We start from the raw sequence: 21,356 nt of genomic DNA, 5'->3' as shown, positions 1-21,356 counted from the left end.
ATTTTCACATCTTTTGACATTTATTGTCATGTCATCAGGAAATGCTAGTGCAAAGATGAGCAAGATGTTGACTCCTCCGAGTGCAAAGATGTAGGACGTTAAGATATAATAAAGGAGATTATAACACCAACATTCACAAAAGTCTCTAATTAACTGAACAGAGATGCTACAGCTGAGTCAGGAACTTCAAGACTTCCTTCCCCCCCTCCCATTTAAACTTCTACTATGTTCTGCCCTCAAGTCATGCTTTCAAAACTATTCCCCTTACTCTTCCACAGAAGTCATCATAAACTACCACAAATTCACAGCCAAATCGAGGCATTTAGGTATGGATTTATGCTGGGAGCAGCCTTGAGATGTACCATCTTAAGGAAAACTCTTGGATCAGCCCTGTCCAGGGCTACCTGACAGAGACGGTTATACACATTTATCGCCTCATACGACAGCACAGCTCATTCTGTAATTGTATTTATCTATTGCTTCCTGTTGCTGTAAAGAAAATCAGGTCACAACCATGACTCTGTGCAGCTCTCCTGTCCCTGGATAGACTTCTCCACCAGGCAGGCTTTTTGAGTTGTCTTCCTTTCACATAGTGTGGAAGGCGGCAGCCAGCAAACAATCTGCTAAAAAGGGTCTTCCTAAAACACATTTGCTATTCATTAAAAAAAAAGAAAAAAAAAACCCCAAACCCAAAGTGAACAAAAACAACCCCAAAAAAAACCCCAAAACAACAAACATAGGAGATAATGAAGAACCTGTCCCAAAACCCAGTATGTCAATAAACAAAAAAGGCTACTGTTGTAAGCAAAGAAGTAATACAGCAGAAACAAATAATAGTAAGATAAATAAATCAGATGACTGAAATGAAGATGATCTTTACAAATTGTAGATTTCATGCCTCAATGAAATTAAAATTGCTCTAAGCATTTAATTGCTTCTAGGATCCAAATAAAAGGATTCAGTAAGCAACCTTTCTTCACATTAGATTTTTACTGTCGGTAGTTAACGCAGTTGCAGAAAAGGGTTGTAACTTTCTTCTCAAAATAGTATCTCAATTACTTTGGTCAAAATTAAAACTTTTTCAATTGTTCCCATACCGCATACTCCCATAATACTCACATAACTTTACTCTGCCCGCCTGAACAAAATGAAGACTTTAGAAAGAAGTACCTGCCACCATCTCCCTACCCATTTAAGTGCCACAATTCCAAAATGCATATGCTGATCTTCTCACTGAAGGCAACAGATATTTTTAAACTCGTTTCAGTGCAAGACGACACAAAAGTAGTGGAACATTTTCCTCATTCCTAAAGACTATTTTGAAGGTCCCAATTTCAAGTTTTCTGAGTTTCCTCATCAACCACTAAGTTAGCAAAAGCCAAAGTCTTCAATACATTGTGAGATCAAGTCCCAAGGGAAGAGAGATTCTAGGTTGGCTGCTTTTTATTCCTTGAAATCCTGACAATCTGCCATCTTGCAGTCTTCACAACTTTTAAAGGAAAAGAAGTGCAATGACAGACAGAATACCCTGCAGAAAATAAAAAGCACCAGTTCTAGACATGCAAAAAGAAGCTTCCAGGTTTCTCAGAAGTTTCCAAGTGGGGCAGCAGGTGGAAAAGCAGTAAAAAGTGCATTGCTTGATTATGTAAAATAAAATTAAAATGCCTCTGACACATCTATCTATTCTTCAAGTTTTCAGGTACGCTGAGTGAAGCGGTTCACAACAGAACATACTGCACACCAATCTATCACACTTAAATGCAATCACAATCAAACATAACATCAGCTAGTGCCTAAACTACAGAGATGCATTTAAAACTCCCCAGTCAGCAATCAACCTTTTCCACATTTGTTCATAATCACAATGAATCGTTTCATTTTAATGCTTTGTTTTCCTTTTCTTATCCCGTGGCAGTTTACCATGCTTTTTAAATTGGATGTTTAAAAAAAAAAAAAAAAACCCATAAGTATCTCCTTTTCCAGTTTTACTCCTGTGTATAAGTACAGGGCATCTTTTAAAGAAATACAAATTACCGAACATATTTTCATACCTGTTGCAGTCCACGTGGAGCAGAAGGTGGGATGCACTAAGTGACACAGCAATCTTGTGCCACTGTCCATCTGCCAGACGGTATGGGAACACCTCTGTTCTTGACTTCCCATTAAACCTGTAGTGATATCTAATCTCATCCCGTAGGCCACTGCTCTCCAGTTCAAAATAGCTGTATTTAAAACATGAAGAACAATCAGTTCCATGTTTTGGTTTATTCATTGCTTCTGTCACTTCTTAATTCATGTACTTCTTTAAGCAAACACCACATGGAAGGTCACAACCTAAAGAGGTTACTCAGCATGGATTAGCTACTAGTTCATTTTTTTAAAGAGGCAGAGACACAAGACCATACATTCAGTGCATTACAAAATTAGCAATACCATTTATGTGAAAACAGGTCACGTTCAAAACACCATTTGATAGTCCGGAAACTTGAGGTCTGCTTTTTACCCATAGAACAGGTTAAACTGCAAGAAAGTGACCCTTATTCTTTTCACCAAAATGTTCTGTATGAAGGCAGGATTTGTAGGAAATGCAAAAATAAAGAACTGTACATATCATTACCAATGAACAAACAAAAAGCCATTAAGGTAAGAAAGCACCAGGTAATCATTAAATTTGTATTTACGATTTGCAAACCCACTTTTTAAAAAACTGTTTACTTTTAGGACTCCCCTACATGCAATTGTGCTTAACTCCTTTTCTGACTTTTATTGTAACAGCCGTAATTGTTCAGCTTTACAAGGGAACCAAACCTCCTGGCTAGATGTCTCACCACCTAGCATACACAATCAAAACCTTCAGACAGTTGTCACCAGTCACAGGAGAGCTAACAAAGTACGGCTGGCTTCATGCTGGCAGGAGGAGCCAATACTTCTTCTCGGGTGAATTTAGCCCTTGCAGGTGGTAGCACATTGACAGTGTCAATAGTGAAGCCTTCCCCTGGACCTCAGATCACACAGAGCATTTACAGCACATCAAATCAAGGCTCTCTTTTTCCTGCTAAAATGAAGCCCTGGATATAGAAAGAAGGAGATGCAGACTTCCTGTTATAGTAGAAATAACTCTACAACTACGTGCAGACATTAGGTTGTCCAGTTCATCCCTACCTGCATCCACTTCCACACTGTCATGTTTTTCCCTGGTGGACAATGCCAATTTAACATGGCAGCTGAAAGATGGGTGCTAGTTTGGGGTTAAAAAACCAAAACAATAATACAGTAATGAAATCCATTTCCAAAAAAATAAATGCAACACACACAAAAAAACCAGTATCCAGGTGCCGATTTTCATTTTCGCACAAGCCTTCTACACTGTGCGGCTGTACACAGACCTTAATAGCCAGTGTGCACCAGCGGTACGTGAGGTGTGTGCACTTCATCAAGGATACCTCTTACCAGTGAAGTGGAGGCTTCTTAGAACATTAAAAACTGAAAAACAGAGTTCTTTGGGAAGAACTTACTTATGAGATAAAACGCTAGCTGGGAATCTGTGCAACAGACCACAACAGACTGGGAAGAGGAACACCAAGACAATAAATCTTGATGGAAAAAGACACTCAAACCTTCCTCCATCCTGCCACTGCCTTGCCATTACATTTTTCCTGCAACATATGAGCATTATCAGGTCACGCGGATCAAAGATTCAAGTGGCAAAGTAAAAACAGTCACAGGCAGATAAAGGCAAAGGCAAAACCAAAACACAATGAAAACACAGCAGGCTCATATACAAATATACATATAAAATAAATATACACATATACACATATACAAATAAAATACATGCAGTATAGAGCGGAAAAAATAAGAAAGGCTGGTGCTGCGAAGGAACTGGCCTGCTTCATGCACATAACGGCACAAGGAGGGCAGAGAAAGAGGAGTTTTCTAAACGGGAAAGCAGAATGTTGATTAATGACTACCACTGCCACCACCCATTAAAATACCTAAATTATATCCATAAGAAATCTGGAGAGGATTTTTTTTTATTATTTTATTTTGATGCTCAGTAAGAGCACAGTCAGTATACAGAACACGCTGCTGCTGGCGTTTTCAAGCCAGGAAAGCACTAGGACAAGTACTGTCAATGAAGTCATACTTACAAAGTTAAACGTTTCATAATTGCCATCTGCTGTCAAAGCACAAAAGGAAGTCATTAAAAGAGACTTTCTTTCTCTCTTGTTCAGATAAGCAGCAATGAGGCAGAAAACTTAAAAGAAATGAGGGAGAGCTACATAACATTCTAGTATCTCTCCCACACCCAGAGTATTTGTATAAATATATATCTCTGTCTCTACATGGTTGATCATAGAAGCTTAAGAGCCTGAGAGCCAGACAAGCTCCCGTTGCAGGAAGCACATCGCTTGATGCAGTCATTCTTCATAATCTCTTATAGCCACAGAGCTAATCGCTTACTACACAATGTTTTGTTTGTTAATAAAAAGGCAACAGTGCAGCCCTGGAAAGGTCAGTCAGATACTGTACTTAATCACAGCTCTGCTCTATTATTTGAACAGCACAGGGAACTGCAAAGCAACATAGTTTCTCATCTGACAAGCTTTAGTGTCAATAGTTACTGCAGGACTAAAACCCGCTTGTTGCTTACGCACCACGTTTGTTGTCAATCTCCTGACTAATTTATATAATACAGAAGTGACTAGTCAAAATTTACTGTAAAAGCCAGTACGCACATTTTTATATATGTACACCTAATGCACTGCCAAGTGCCACGGGACTGTATAAAACACCATGTTTTACCTCTTCAGTGACAGGAAAGGAGGATGACAGCAGACGAATTCTGCACCTGTTTTTCACCACCCTTCAACAAGTGCAAATCAGAAGCAGTTACGCTCAAACATCAGCAACAACATTCAACAAAATCCCAGCAGCGGAAACTAGCTGGATTAGCCCAACATCCCTCTCTCTCTCTCTCAAGTATTTGAAAAACACAAGGCAATGTAAACCAACACTCTCACATAATTTTTTTTTTTTTTTAAAGATGCACAAATTCACATCAAGATCTTGACTACACGCATGCTTCACCATGTTCACAGTTCAGAAGATGTAGTTGTCTTTTCTCTACCAGAATATAATTCATGTGCAAATAGCTTTCTCAATAACAAACATCATTTTTTCTTTCCTCCTCCCACCAGACTCTGGAGGAAAGCCTCTTCCAAAGCAATGACATAAAGTCCATTCACTCCTAGAAATAAATGTGCCTACTCTGTGTTCAAGTTCTAATCTGCAAATTGTGGAATGGAAGACAAATGAGTGGAAAAACATAAGCTTAGGCAAGAAATCATCAACCTGTGAGAAAATAATTAGTAAAGCCAGAGAAAACAAATGGATTTTTTTTTAATATCTATCTCATCTTTAACTTGAAATGCCATCGCACAAGTTTTTATCTGTTATAAACCAAGAGGTAAACCACAGGGGGGAATTAAGAAGCTACCATATGAGAGGCAAGAACACGAACTAATCTCTAACAGGTGTTTTGCAGGTACTTCCCAGGATTTTGCGAGGAAGAAGAACACATAGGAACAGAACGAGTCGGGGTTCCTGAAAGGAGTGCAGCATCTGGGACCGCCGGAATAAACGTATCATCGGTAGGCAAGTGGGAACTTTCAATGTTGCTATGAGCTCCGTATCAAAAGCCCAAGGGAGATCCCCAAGTATTACAACTAATTCTGCTTCTGCATCACATCTGCATGAAGCCTGTGTGTCAGCTTGCTCCTATCGTTCGCCCCCGCTACCCTCCTCAAGACCTTTTCCAAGAGAGAGAGATGTGAGACAGTACTCTACTTGTCAACTTGTTAGCACCAAGTGATGCTTTCTTGTTTCATTTGTTATTTCTCTATGAGGATTTGGTTTTTTATATCTTTTTAAACAGGCATGATCAAAAGTAACATGCATTTTGACAGATGAAATTCTCAGAACACATATATTAAAGAAAGCTCGCTGTTTATGGAACAGCAATACAATATGACCTTGGCTGAAATTTTCCCAGTACTAGAATTTCTGTATTTAATAAGCATGTAAGCTGCTGCTGGCTTCTTTTATACAATTATAGAATTCAAATGCTTTCTATAGTTCTGTCTACAGTCTGTCATTCAAATCCCAATGTGTAAGAGAAAAACATGTTGCTAAATTCAGATTAATTTTATGCACATCAAAAAAGTTGGGATATTTTAAGCTCAGGCAATGTGCTTTACAGAAGGACAGTATTATTCCACAATCAACACAAGATGCTTTGCACTTCTTTCTGACAACTTTTGCAACCCCTATGTACCTCACTCAGGAATATTGTTATGAAAGGACAAAGCCTGACTCGGTGACGGTTAATGCCTTTTTGTTTTTCTTTTTTTCCTTCTTCTAGTCACAACCATAGTGAATATTTAACTGTGCATTTGACAGCTCATTTCACTTCCAGATCAGGAGAAAAAGGCATCTAAAAGTGTACTGTAAGCTGGAAACAGCTGCTGTGGATGTAATGACCAAAAAAATTAGAAAAGTCATTATCATCATTAAATAAGAGCAGGTAAGACACCTGAAGTAGAAAAGGCAAAGTATTTCTATAAAGTGAGTTGGCTTAATCCACCATCTGCGTTCAAGTAACATATTCATCATATCTACCACAGCAGTAATCTTAACCTCTGACAAACACCACCACGTTCCATTCAAATATTTTACTGCTGTCGGGTTGTGGAAGCGGCAAAAGGGGGGGAGCTCACAGTCTCCAAATAAGACACGACCCCAAGAAGAGCTCTGGGATATATGTGCTTCTGAATCTTCTTCATGTATACAGCACTTTCTGTTCTTATCTTTACAATGCTAACACCTATCACAAGACACTAAAACATCCCACAATGAAGACAGGGCACCATCTGGTAAGCACAATACTGATTAAATGCTCTGATAAGAGCTCTAAGAACTAAAGCAAAACTACTTTTTGCATTCAAGTCTGGAAATCTTCTCCTTTATCACTTTCAAACATAAATAAAGCAGAATTATTCTGACTTCACAACTTCCGTCATCCCTGATCAAGTGCCAAATGAAGCCCCACAGCCTCTTTCAAGGAGCAGCACCAGCACTTACAGCAGATGCTCTTAGAGCTACTGAACAGATGTCCCAGGGCAAGGCAGCAGGCACAGATGGCATCCCTGCGAATATGTACAAACTTGGGGTTGCCATCTAGTCAAAACACTTGTGCATCTGCTTAACATTGTGGGGGAGAAGGTCACAAAACCACAGGAGTTCAAGGATGGAAGCACCATTCACCTTGCGCATGCTGCAGCAACACTGCGATGTCAGGTCTCTCAACTGCTGGGAAAAAAAATCACTGCCATAATAAGAATTATCAGGCTGTTACTGAACAGAAGCTTCTGGAAAGTTCTGTCAGTCTGGTCTAGGCACAATTTTTTTTTTTTTTTTTTTTTTTTTTTAATACAGCGAAGCAATTTCAAGGGAAGTTCAGACACCAGCCCATTTGATGTCATCAGCTAGAAGTTTAGGAAGCTTCTGCACAAATTTGCCTATTTGGACATGTTTGTGCACATAGCTTTTTCATTTCACAATAGCATTGTGCCAAGCAGAATATCAGAACATCTAATGATGTTTAATCATAAAAATGGCTTCAGGCAAGACCACTTTAGCATCTTTGCAGAAACACTTCTTGGTGTATTCAGAGACAAACAACCAACGAATCTGCATCCATTATTACGCAGATTTCAGGATCTTCAATCTACAGAGATTCTGTGATGAATCACAGATCATTACACGTTTGGCCTTTCGCTGTTCCTTACCACTGACTGAGTCGGTGTGCACAGTGGTACACGCAGCACATTGGTATTTTGGTTGTGCTGCCAAGTGGCTCAGCCCGGACAGCAACATAAAAGAAACTGAGATCTTGTCCTAACACTCCCCGGTGGAAAGCAAGTCAGGCCAAGAGCATGCACTGGGCACACTATGCTGCAGGTAAGCTGGCAGGCATATGTCCAAGACCATCGCCACTGTCAACGAAGCCATACAGAGCAAAAGCAGCGCCTCTGAAACAAGAGAGGCACCTGATTTCAAACAAAAGTAAACATTCAACTTGCAGTTGTCACCATGGCTCTGTATGGATGCAAAACTAGAACAAGTTACAGCTGTCAAGGCAGATATTTCAGTCACTTCCACAGGCACTGTTCTTGTACCCTAGTTACTATAAAGTGACAGGGTAAGATCCCAAGCTCTGAAGCATTATGCATTGTCAGACACTGGATTTTGAAGCAATGCTCTCACACGCTCAAGTGTACAGATCTAGTCCTCCGCTACATATGCATGCCTACAAACCATACAAAGCTACTTGGTACAGCTAATTTAAATATGGACAGATTGAGAGGCTGCACAGCAAAACCATGCATGGCAAATCTTCACTTACGTGGCATTAAAGACTTACCACTGTGGCAGAGATTACGTACTGATAGCATCAAAGCTTATGAGCAAAATCAGACTGACATCGGGTAGCACAAAAGGTGTCCTGAATAGAAGGATCATCTGTGACAATGAAGGTATCTTGCTGAAAAATCAGATTAGCTTTCTACAAAAGCAAATGCAAAAGCTGAATCCCATATGTTTCACAGACAAAGACTCTATCATCACCTACTGCGTTTCAAAAGTATTCCTCCTATACAAGCAAATCCAAAATAAGCCAAAACTTAATACTAAATTCTTTCAAATCTCTCAAGTAAAAGCCTGAAAGTTCAGCTTCACTGTGCTGTTGGCTACCTAAACAGGATTCTTTCAGACGTTTGTGACCTTGCATTTCAGACAAAAGGAACTAAATCCAGTCAATTAAACAACTCTATTTTCCCATTCAGACCAGTCTGAGGACAATGGGAATCATGTTATATCAGCCTAGATTGAAACTTTCAGCAATAAACACCCCCACACTGACATTTTCTATAATAAACATCTTGTCTTTTGTTCTACACATCTTCTACATGGCAGCTGGGCATGCAAGCTGCAAGGCATTAAGCATTTATGATGCTCAAAATATGCATTTGTTTACCTGCAACTAGGCAAAGGTCATCCAAATACAAATTTACTTTCTTCTTTGATCATAAAAGAAAAAAAGTAACCCCAACTTCTGCCTGCCAGCTAAAAGACAGCTTGAGTCAGAGCTGGTACAAGGCAGCTACTCATTTTTATGGCATGTGTTGTAAGGATTGACCTTAAGCATTTTTGTTTCCATTTCTTATATCTAAAAATCTGTCTTCACTGTGGCTGCTACCTGCCTGCTATCTGAAAAAGACCTGTCTCTGCCCTATTCATAGTAAACCAAGTAGGTAGTACCACACTGCCCCTAAAAATACTACTGCATCTTAGCAGGCTTCAGAGCTAGCACAGTCAGCAGGACAGAAGAGAGTCTATCATTTGAAGTAAGGTGAAGTCATGACTCCTTAGCTGCTACCTCTTAAAAAAAAAAAAAAAAAAAAGGCACACAAAAAACCCCCAACACATATATATGTGTATGTCCTCATACACATCTAGACACAAACACCTACAAGAACCAAGACATATCTACTAAAGGTAGGTATCTGCAAGAAGTGGCCAAGTAATGGGAGAAATTTGATGTTATTCCCTCACAAAAAGCAGAGGCTGGTCTCGCAGTAAGGGATGCAGTCTTGCGTAACCACTCCTGAAAGAGATGGCCTCAGTGTCCTGCCTGCTTTATTCCTGCCTCATCCTTTGCATCAGATTTAGCCGTTCAATTGCAATGAGGCATGTCAACCCAATGAACTAGTCAGACAGAAAAGTAACCCGACAAAAGAAAATAATCATTTCTTTACCTATCACCGCTCCAAAATCAAGCCACCTTGTACTCACACTATCACTGTAACTCTAGCAAGGAACGCAACCCACAGTTACACTTTGAAGCAGTCCTTGAAGGGCTCATCGCCCACAACCCTTGACCAAAGATTAGTTTCCCCAGTGGACCATTTGGAGTCCACAAAGCATTTGTATTTGAGAACTTTCTGAATGGGGGCTATGAATTTTTGAAGGCTCACCTGGGACTCTGAGCTGGCATTAGCTCAGGGATCACTGTGGGTACGCAGGAGCCTGGAGATGCCAGTGTGGCCAGAGGGCCCCCAGCAGAGCTGTAACCAAAGCAGAGCACAGCCCCGGGCCCTCCCTCCCTCATGCTCATCACTGCAGCAAGAAGTCAGCTCAGGGGGCCCGCAAATCCAAAATCTCTAAATACCAGATTTTAATAAAACAAAAGAGGATAACATTGCCTTTTAAACTAATGAGGTCTGCCACCTGAGTCAAACTACAGTATTTGAAAACAAATTACCCTAATTGCTGTGGCCTTACAAGGAAGGTTCTTTCCTCTGATCTTGCTCTCAAATTCAGCAGCTTTTCAGTGATTTCTTATGTTATGACAAATTCCATGAATTTCTGCTAGATTCCCAGAGGGAAAAAAAAAAAAACCAAACCACCTTTTCCTTTCCACTCTCTCACAGCCCAGCCACAGATCTGCTCCCTGCTGCTCTCTGGACGCCCTCAGCCTCCTCCTTCCCCTCCTTCTCTCCCCACTGCCACCTGAGCACAGGCAGCTTTCCACAGCCACCAGTCATTAGCACAGGCACTGCAACCCTCCTTCCCTTCCAGAAGGCAGTACCTGGGGCAAGGAAAGCACACAGGCTTCCTTACTAAACTGCAAAAAAACCTAAAAACGAAACACATCACCCAGCCTAATGTCCAATCAAGCAAATGCCCATCTATGAATAAAACACTGCAAACATCTATCTTACTAACTAGGAGAGTTCCATTCTTAATGTAACTAGTGTAAGCAATAGTGTGAGTACAAGCCCAAATTCAGCAGACACAGCTTCCAGAAAGTTGCCTTCAGTGTAAATTCAAGACATTTCGGCATTTTGCCTATATCAGAGGGTCATAAAACAAGCAAACAGAGTAACTCAGCATGCTGGAGAAGACTCCTGGGGGACCCACACGTTCTGCTCCTGGCTGACCACAACATTTCTGCACTGTCCAAATTCAGTTTTAAAGACTTTCAAACTGTCAGCCATTCTGCTTCAATTGCCAACAAGGTCCAATCAATGTGTTTCAACAGCTGGTTATCAGCAGCATGCTAATGCTTCCGAGAGACAACAATTGTCAGCCTAGTATACATAAAACACCTGCTCTCAGCAGGGAGCCACAAGATGGAAGGTAGCTCCTCAAGCAGGAACTCCTCTTTCACAACGCTTAAGTCAGTGGAAGATGTATAGAATATAACAATTCTGCCTCACTTTCCTCTTTTGCATACCTTAACCCCGAGCACAGAAGCATGTGGGCCCAATTCTATGTCCACTTGCATCTCTAAAGACCTTGGGGTGGGGAGGGCGGCAGGAAAGAATAAATTCTGGGAGAAACAAAGCTCACCTGCTTGTTCCTCTATGACCAAAAAAAGAAAAAAAAAAAAAAAAAAAGGTGTGTAGATGCCTCACATATTTCACATCACCTTATTCAGAGGGACAGACGTAAGGCTGGATCTGTATACTCTCTGTACCGCTTTCCAGTTTAGTAATTCTACATATAAATATTAATGAAGGTATGACCTTTACCCTAAAAGAAAAAGGTTAATGGATACATTTGCAGAGTTTTTCCTCCCCTTTTTGAATACTGGGCATCTCGGAATCCAATATGCATATACACATCTTGCAGAGAATAATTTTAAACATAGCATGGAGTAAATCCAATCTTTCAGGTTTACAACTAGGGTCAGAAGTCACTTGCATAATTTTTTTTTTCATTAATTAGGTTTCAGTTTAATTTAACTAGCTTGTTACCCTTTTGTGTTTTTAATCAAACATATTACGGCCTGGTAGCCTTCCAACTGTTATTTATCAACATACAGCCTTCTATCTGCTCCTCAACAGTCTCATAAGTTGTTCATGGTGTCACTGGGGGGAAGTATTCAACAATGTACTAGAGTGCCTGCCTGTTTCCCCTCCCCACCCAAAACTGACTTGCTAGGAATAAAAATCTTTCACTATGAGCCTAACGCATTTATCAATATCTCCCTGAATATTTATACCACTACAGCTTGCTGTTACGTACTGAAGGGCCAAATTCTCCATTTGATAAATCCATTTCACCATAGCAGTACAATTAGCTTGCAAGTTTCCAGATATCTGGCGTGGCAGAAATTTTCTGAAGTTCAGGTCCTGGACATAGGTTATAAGCATAAAAACAAATGAAAGAAGAAAAAAAAAAAAAACAGAAAATTTAGAAAAAAAAAAATTAAGTTTTTAGTGCTCCCTGTAAGAAAGTCTAACAAACAATAATTTTATGACTCACTCCCTAGTTCTATCATGGTGGGGTCTCCCATTCTGAAACATTCTTCAGAAAGAATGACAACACATGGACAGAAAGTTAGTACTAATAAACATGAAGGAAACGGAGAAGACGGAGACATGGGACACACACAAAATACTAGAGAGGAATAAGCAACTTGGCATTTTACAAAACAAACAGTTTTGCATCCTGCCTCTTTAGTAAGAGTAACAAAAGCAATGACTACTTCTTTGGGAAGGCAAGGAGAGGGAAACGCCACACAGGACTGGGGGACCTTGAAAAATGCACAAAATGAGACCTGGAGAAGATCAGTCAGGGTATTATGCTGTTTCTATGGGTCATTCATGGGTAATGGTTCCTCTGCTTACTAGTCTAGTTTTGCATATTCAGCATTACAACGCCCAATTTCCCCGCTTTCCACAAAAATAAACCAGTGGTTAAGAAGCAAATCTTTCTTTGGAGGGCAGCTTGTTAGAGAGCAAGTAAATACCCAACAGGTTACTTTCAAAAAGTCAAAGGGAATTTTGCCTGTCGATGGGAAGTAGAGAACGAATTCCTTGTTTTGCTTTACCTATTAAACTGTCTTTATCTCAGCCCACAAGTTTTCTCATTTTTACTCTTCCAATTCTCTCCCCCATCCCAGCAGGAGGGAGTGAGCAAGCGGCTGGGTGGGCCCTAGTTGCTGGCTGGGGTTAAACCATGACACAAGATAATTGCAGTAATCCATCTGGCACGCAGAATGCAGCAGCACTCACTAGCAACACTGGACATGCCCGTTTCAACTCTGACGTAGAGCTACACAGAGTGAAACTGCCTCGGTTACTACACAGAACTACAAAGGTTTAAGTGAGACTAGCACCCAATCCTTCAACAATATATATTTTTAAACAGATGTCTATTAATTTGAAATACTAGAGATAACCTCAGTGCCAAGAAGGACAGCAGCAGCGCATTTGGTTAAATCAAAATTACTCCTGCATAGCACATCTCCCTACGAGCCTCTGTCTCTGCCTGTCAAGACAGAGGCGTTAAGTAGCTAAATTCAGAAGAGGCTGTATCTAAAAATCCCCATGCCTTGCATTGTGTAGTCATCACTACCTGTCTAGTTTGACCTTGGGTTTTGCTGAGTACATGCATGTGCCCCTACATGTGACAATGTTCCTCTCCCAAGGGGTCTCTTCAATGTCCTCTTCCTCAAATTAAAAAAAAGAAACAAAAACCAAAAAACCTTAACATGGCAAACTGACCCTGTTAACCACGCCTTCAGAGAGCTACAATGGCCTGCAAAAGCTTGGAGGAATTAAAAAGTAATGACAAAAGGAATGACAGAGCAAGAGAAGGAAAACAGGAAGAGTTGGAGGGAGGGATCCTTGTGTAGTGTAAAACAATATTCTTATATATTCAGACAATGGCCTAGAAAATGAAAGAAGGAACGAAGTAAAAGAAAGAGACCAATAAGAAAGTAGAGGAGGCAGAAAAGTATGATGATAGAATAAGGAAGTAGCAGAGTCCTCCCCTTAGCTATCCTTGTCCAGGCACCTCTGTTGTTGCACTGGCAAAAGCCATCATTGACAATTTGGTCATAATAAAGCCACTGCCTTCTCCACAAACTTTCTCAAGAAAAGGCAAGAAATTAGGCTAACAGTGGTGTATCATGTACATGATTAACAAAATTAAATACCAACAGGACTTTTTTTTTTTTCCTAAAAGAAATGCTGCAGAATGACTGGTATTAGATTTGAAATGGGACCAACCAAAGAACGTCCTATTACTTGTACTGAAACAGAAAGTCAGACACAGGTCCTTCAAGCCCTAAGAAATTATGAAAAAAAGCATTCACAAAGTTACAAGTAGGAGACTATTTGACGCAACGCACACTTTGAAACATCAAAACGTCATTGGAATTGTATTATGGGCCATAATACAAGGTACACTTTTTTTTTTAAAAATAAACTGATGTCTGCCACTAATAGCTAATGAAGGAGACCTCTTTTTTTTCCTCCTACACTGACAACAAAAAAAGAAGAGAAAAAAGACACACACATGAAATAAGAATACACTGTATTTATGCCAGGAAGAAAACATAAGCATCACCATACAGAAGCGTAAGTAGCTTTATTGCTTAATAGTTTAATTACTGAACCTCAGAAAAGAAAACATAGTATTTTAAAATGTTATAAAACACAGTGAAGCAGGAAACATGCAAGTTTAACTTTTATGAAAAAGCAAACTCCAAAGTGCATATGATAAACTAGTAAGGAAAAGTGCATTACAAGGTTTGTAACTTCCAAAGTGCATTGCGTCAATACTACATTGGTTTTGATTTTTCTGTTTAAGATCATTTATTTTACAGACCAGGACACATAAATAATGTATTCCTCCTGTAACAAAAATCAACTAGCAAAAAGTAGCAAATTGCAAACTATGAAGAAAGGCTTTAACCTACGTATCAGATTGTACATCTACCATTTCAACGCATTGTCAAAATGGACCACCGAGCACTCAGTATCTTTTATGTTGTTACTGCTACAAGAGAGAAACAATTTCCTCTTACCTGTGCTCTAACTCTCGGATGGACAGTATAACTCCAGAAGTCGATGCCTTCTGTTGCAGGGTGGCCAGAAACGTAAACTCACTTTTATTCCGGAAGAGCTGAATTAACTTCTCGCTCACATGGGGCGCTGCATGGATTTCTCTTTCTGTATCTAAGAATTTTATTTAAAAAAGAAAAAAAAGAGGGGAAACAACAGTCCAGTAAAAACGCTAAGTCAGAAAGATTCAGATTACATTTTTCATTTTCCCATCAATATTTTTCATTTTTGAGAGTCATCTACCATGCTCCACCACTGCATTTGTTCCATGAAAAAACCCAAATGCCATCTCTGTCAGCATGCCCACTTGTCACTTTGACAAGTTCACAACTGGTCAGCTACTGATTTTCTGACAGAATTTTTAACAGGATGCTGAGCCATTTGTGTCTGCTGTGAGCAGATTAAGTTGCTGTAAATAAGGTGTGCTGCAGTCAGATAAATAGGCTCCTAAATTCTGAGAAATCTCAGGCACTGCCTCTCCCAACACAACTCACCAAGCTCCCATTTCAGTTTTTACCACTGACTCCGTTACCGCCTCTCCATCGTACATCAGAGGAAACCTGTCCTTGCTCTGTGTAAGGCAGAGATGTATTATTGCTAATAATGCTATATGGCTGTGCTTCTGCCCGAGAAATAAATACAAGACACGCTTGCAATCCACTATCATTTCAGGGATTTCTCAGTTTAAACAAGCAAAGCGTGACAGCTCATACAATATTTATTAACCTACAGTCTGACCAGGCAGATCCAGAAATATTTCAGCCTCACTAATCCTGCTGATGTCCAAGCGGCAGCGTGCCTTCTTGTATTTGATCTTCGAAGATTCAAATGGGCTGTCTCCCACCACATTCATTTTTGCCTCATCCTTTTATTCGCAATATATCACCACTACGAAAGATGATTAACGACAAAAGAGAGAGATCACAGCTTTTCACCTTCCCACCCCTTGCCATCTCTCTCACGCTGGGCCTTTGTCACATATTTGCAAGACCTGTGCCACTTGCGGTTTCTGGATGTCACAACCAATTAGAAGCCCGGCGCGCTTCCTTTCGAAAGGTTTACTTTGAAGCCAGAAATGCCGGCACAAATCCTCAGCTGGTAAAAAACCATATAGCTCTACTAGATCCTGAGAATCTGGCCCAGCATGAAAGCTGTACCACACAAAGCAGTGATGAGATTTACAATTCAGAATTTCACTGCAGGGAAAGAAAAAAAAAAATTTGTGTCATTAAATGAGGCTTTGCAGACAGAAAGAGGAGAGACTGGCTTGAAAAAACAACCCGGAACTCAGAAATGCAACTACTGACGGAATGCCATGGACTGAAACCAAACTCCAAGGAAAAAGTATTCAAGCATGTTTTGTAATTGGGTGTCTCAGTTTCTCCCGGCGCCACTTAAAGCCCTTCAAATGAGCCTACACACTCAGAATCCGTAACAGAGTCGCATTCTCAAAAGCTCACCTCTGAAAAGTACTGCAAATTAGCCATCAAAAATCACTAGTCATCATTTAAAAATCTTTGCCAGAGGCTCAAATTCACCTGATAAATAAACATAATGGCCGCTTTACAGCAATGAACTATTTGTCTGTCCAACACCACTTTTATCATAGCAGAGGATAAAGTTTCAAAGAACACAAATCACTTCCGCTGCCATCAGAAAGGGGAATGTACAAAGAAACAATCCAGCACAGAAGATCAGATTTTGCCTTTATCTACAAGATTTCATTATCTGTATCATTATCTTCACCTAGCAGGTGTTATTACCGGTCATAAATACTATCTAGTTTCTTTAAAAAAGCTGATGCAGGAGACACAAAACTATGTGTCCTGTACACCAATAAGTTCTCCGATATCCAGTTAGCTATCTACACAGACAGGCAATCCACTGCTACTAAGTTCCAAGGCACAAATAAGACTCAGAGATAAAATGTCCAAGAGCTGACAGCTGAAGATAATTACCCTTGTACTGAAGGTTAAGAACCTTAGTATCTTAAAAAAAAATTACTTTTTTTTTTCCTTACGGGTGTCACATTCATCAGAAATAAAACTGACTTATCAAAGCTTTCAAAAATTCTTTCACATGAAAGCATGGGCAATGCTGTCACTGGAACATATATGGTTAAATGTCAGTCAAGCCTTGCAAAGTCCAACCGTTTCTCATTATAGGCAGACCCAGATATAAAGCCACATCCCGCCATCTATCCATCAAATTTTATATAAAAATACAGGACTCCTTGGTCAGAATCAGGAATGAATAATCAGCGCACTGACTACTTCAGTTAGAAACATGCCCTGAAATACCGTGCTACACTCTACCACCTCTTCATAGTCATGAACACACCAAAGCCACACGCACACCTTATATTCATTCTCTCTTGATTAAAAATCAGTAAGATCCAAAGTTCTGAAATTCCAGAATCTTGGGTTCAAACTACTAGATAACAAACAGTATTTACATACTGTTTTGCAACACTGTTCTAGTATAATTGGCACAAAGGAAGTTATATAACCAGGCTTTTAAAAATTAACACACTTCTAAGTATGGTGCTATTTATTTGGAGTAGGTCTACTCATTACCAGTGCCTAGGAACACCCCCTACCACTGGAAAACTGAAACACGTACTTGCAGATGCAAAAATGTCTACAGAAATGCTGTTCTTCCTAACTCAACCTGAGTAGCTACAACAAGGGGAAGTTACCAGCAATTCCATGGCGAGATGGCAAATGGGACCCAACAGCCCATGACTGGACTTGCAAGCCAAGAAGCCCACTGAGGCTCGCAAGCGTCAAGGGGGCACGCGACCTGGCATTACAGCGATGATTAACCTGTCGGGGTGCTGAGCGCAGCGCTGGGCTCGCAACCTGGGACCGGAATGCTGGGAAGGAGCAGCACGCAGCCGCGCTGAGGGCATGGCCCAGCCAGCACCGCATCACCCCAGCTCCCGTGCCCCACGGGACAGCCCCCCTGCACCTCTCCGGCAGTGCCCCTCTTCATGCCGCGCAATTGCCGGGTATGTCATCTGTTTGTGTTTCGCTCCATTTCTGCGGAAAGCACTACACAAATGAACTGGGAGTACGATCCATTTAGAATAAGAGCTTTCTATTTTCAGGTTGATTTTCACACTTCAAAAAAAAGAAAAATTGAGAATACGTACACCCCCTTACCACAGGTGCCTGAAAGGGAAAATACTTTTTATGCTCTCTATAAAAATAACTGTCTACTTGTAATGAAATGTCGTATTTCCTACATAATATAGAACAATATAGGTTTATACAGTAATCTTCAGTGAAACATCGCTTCATGCTTGAATGATAATGCAATCTCAGCAAAATAAATAAACAAACATAGATACGACTTTCATATGCCCTTCTATGTGATTATGTTTTCTTAATTTGAAATACTGACTGTCTGGAGGGTTTTTTTTAAACATACCAGAGTGTTTCTAAAATAAAACAAGCAAAAAAAAAAAAAGCAAGCGTACACAGTTATTTGAAAGTACAACAGATACAAATCATCTCAGAGCATCAAGTAAAGGCAACTTTCTACCTTCAGCAAAACAGAGAAGCAGAAGACGCATCTATGTCGGAGAGAGAGCACATTTGTTGCTTGATTTTAATTCCTTTATTTTTTAAGCTGCAGGTCCAAGGAAGAAGTGCCAAACACAAAGCAATGGTGTAGTTTGCCAGGACAGCCAAAGCCATTTAGCCCCCGCCATCCCATATTTCCCTGCCTGGCACCATCTCCCCCATTCCCAGGGACACCACCTTGCCTTCTCCTGGCTGCTTTGTCCCACATGAGCCCGTTCAGCGCCCAACCAAGCCAAGAGGAGCCACAAGAGGAACCAGCACCCGGAGCGACGCTTTCGCAGGGGCTCAGCCGCTGCGGCACGACTCTGGCCGGGCTCTGCAGAGGAAGACCACAGCACCCTGCTGAGCTGCTCAACCACCCTGACGAATCTTACCTGCAACTGCAATTACTCGCAATACGCATTTCCAGCGCCTTCAAAGTAAGTCTCAAATTTCTATTTTAGCATGGGTTCCTTTTCATTTCGTAAGACCGGTCCATATAATGACCGGTAATGCTGCGCTGAGGCCAGTGACGGCAGGGCAAGCTTTCCCTTGTAGATATGAAATGTACAGCTATTTCGGTAGACGCTAACCCGGCACGACAAATGGAATTATGAAGGTACAATAACTCAGGATTAGGATCCGTCCTTACAAACCTGCTTTAGGCCCTCAAGTCACGTCTTCCTGTGTGAATCCACTGCTCTATGCGTCACCAGCTCTGGCAACTAAAAATCAAAACCTCAGGCTTTGCCACTTGTAGCCCAGATCATGCGAGAGGCCCCAAATAAGAGAGAGAAAGGGAGAGGTTGGATTCAGATCCATTAGAAACGGCGTAAGAAAATTATCATCATACAGAAGCAGACAAAATGAGTTAGAGAAATAAAAGAATAGTGCTAGGAAAGCAAGCAAACTTCTTGCCAAACTTACTTTGATGACAGTGTCAGCAATCCATTGTAGAAAGGAAGCCCATGACCATTTGGGCTGGAATTTTAAGCAATGAAAAATATGCACCAATTCTTACAAGCTGAATCCAAACCCATGTGGGAAAATTTTTCTTCAATACATGCTGCCATTAGAGAAAAACGCTAAAATTCAGTTCTAAATCAACTCATGCTTTCTGAAGCAACAGATATGTTTCGTCATTCACGAGCCTGCCTGAATACCTTTTCCTTTTACTTCCTTACTTTGGGAACATACTGCAGAACACATTGCTTTATTGGTACCTTCAATCATTTTAAAGCTATTTGTTTCAACATGCTTTCAGGAGAACCTGTGCACAGTCACTCTGGACAAGCAAGTAGAAATTAACCCTGCAACAACAGAGAATCTGGATTTCAGCTACATGCTTTCAGGAGAACCTTTGCACAGTCACTCTGGACAAGCAAGTAGAAATTAACCCTGCAACAACAGAGAATCTGGATTTCAGCTACATGCTTTCAGGAGAACCTTTGCACAGTCACTCTGGACAAGCAAGTAGAAATTAACCCTGCAACAACAGAGAATCTGGATTTCAGCTACAGCAATTAAAGAATTGAACATTGCAGTATATTGGCTTTTACCTTGCTATGGGCAAAATCCAGTAAAACTGAACTCTCTATAAGAAAAAAAAAAAACCCACAGTGCCCCATTTTTTTAAGTCATCAGCTTTCCACAAATGGAACCAAGAGCAGAAGGAGGATCCACAACTAGCAACTCTCAGTGTAGACAGCTTCTAAAAGTTGGCTCAGGATGCAAACATGCGACACCATCACAAAACCCTTCTTGCTCGCTGAAGGCAGGTGCTTCATCAAAGCCTCCGAGTCCAAGTGGGATCCAGTGCACAGACTCCTTTCTCCACATTGGTCCCACAAATCATCTGTTGAAGAACTGGCCAGAAAAAAGAAAAAAAACCCAAAAAACCAAAAACCCAAACAAACAAACCCACCCAACCCAAAACACCACTGGTGATAGACGCCCATTCCTTCCTCCTCCTCTAAAACCATTCCTCAGTCCACACAAGTCACAAACATATCCAAAAGGATGCTAACACCAACAATGGGGATCTTCTCCAGAAAGAAGTCATTTCACTGCCAAGCAGGGAAACACTCCAGGTAGTTGTCCCTCCCTGACTAACAAGGGCAAAATGTAGTTATCTGCAGATAGCACCTATTTTTATTTTAAGCTGTGGGGAGAAAACTCACACAAATTTCTCCTTACAGGGGAAAAAAAAAAAAAAAAAAAAAAGACGACTTTGCAATATGCTCCTGTCACAGGAATAGGCACAGAGCCATATATCCCTCAGAGCACTTTGGGTGTTCAATTCGGCTCTCAGCACCAAGGCTCAAGACAGCCCACGCCGCGCTGCAGAGATGCATCAGCCAAGTAGCAGCATACCTAGACATCACCTAAGCACAGACCCAAATTCATCCACCGTGCCTGCCACTCGCCTACACTGCTTCCAAGTCAGGCTAAAGCATGGTTTTAGCAAGCTGTGGGGTACTGCCAAGGGAAAATAAATGCAAGCGTACATTAAGGTCCTGAGCAGACACCACGCCGCTCTCGGGGTCCCCCTGCACTGGCACAGTGGGGACCAGCACCGCCTGTCCTGCCTGCCAGAAACCCAGAGAAAGGGATGAAAACGCTTCGCCCTTCGCTTTAAAACTATGCTACCAGGGAGGACTAAAGAAGGTGCAATGTTTTCTCCTGAGTACATCTCTGCTTCCAGGTGTTCTCACCGGTACAAAAAGACATCGTAAATGCTTTTGCCTTGCTAGCTCCACTCGGAGTCAGTAATAAACAGTAGGAAATCACGTTCAACAGCACAGCTTTC

General features: G+C 40.9%; 1 protein-coding gene across 1 annotated transcript in view; it reads right to left on the bottom strand.

The window, feature by feature from the left end:
* The window catches only part of NELL1 (neural EGFL like 1), a 300,108-nt gene that overhangs the window by 258,329 nt on the left and 20,423 nt on the right, over window positions 1–21,356 (bottom strand). Inside the window, exons 3-4 of the mRNA XM_075712408.1 lie at window positions 14,945–15,095; window positions 2,052–2,222 (exon numbers count right to left, since the gene is read on the bottom strand). Of these exons, the coding sequence (XP_075568523.1) occupies window positions 2,052–2,222; window positions 14,945–15,095 (322 nt within the window). The remainder of the gene's footprint in view (window positions 1–2,051; window positions 2,223–14,944; window positions 15,096–21,356) is intronic.

The sequence above is a fragment of the Pelecanus crispus genome, chromosome 6 (genome assembly GCF_030463565.1).
Source record: "Pelecanus crispus isolate bPelCri1 chromosome 6, bPelCri1.pri, whole genome shotgun sequence".
Classification (NCBI taxonomy): domain Eukaryota; kingdom Metazoa; phylum Chordata; class Aves; order Pelecaniformes; family Pelecanidae; genus Pelecanus; species Pelecanus crispus.
The sequence above is the reverse complement of the archived record's forward strand: the minus strand, read 5'-3'. Positions and strand labels throughout refer to the sequence as shown.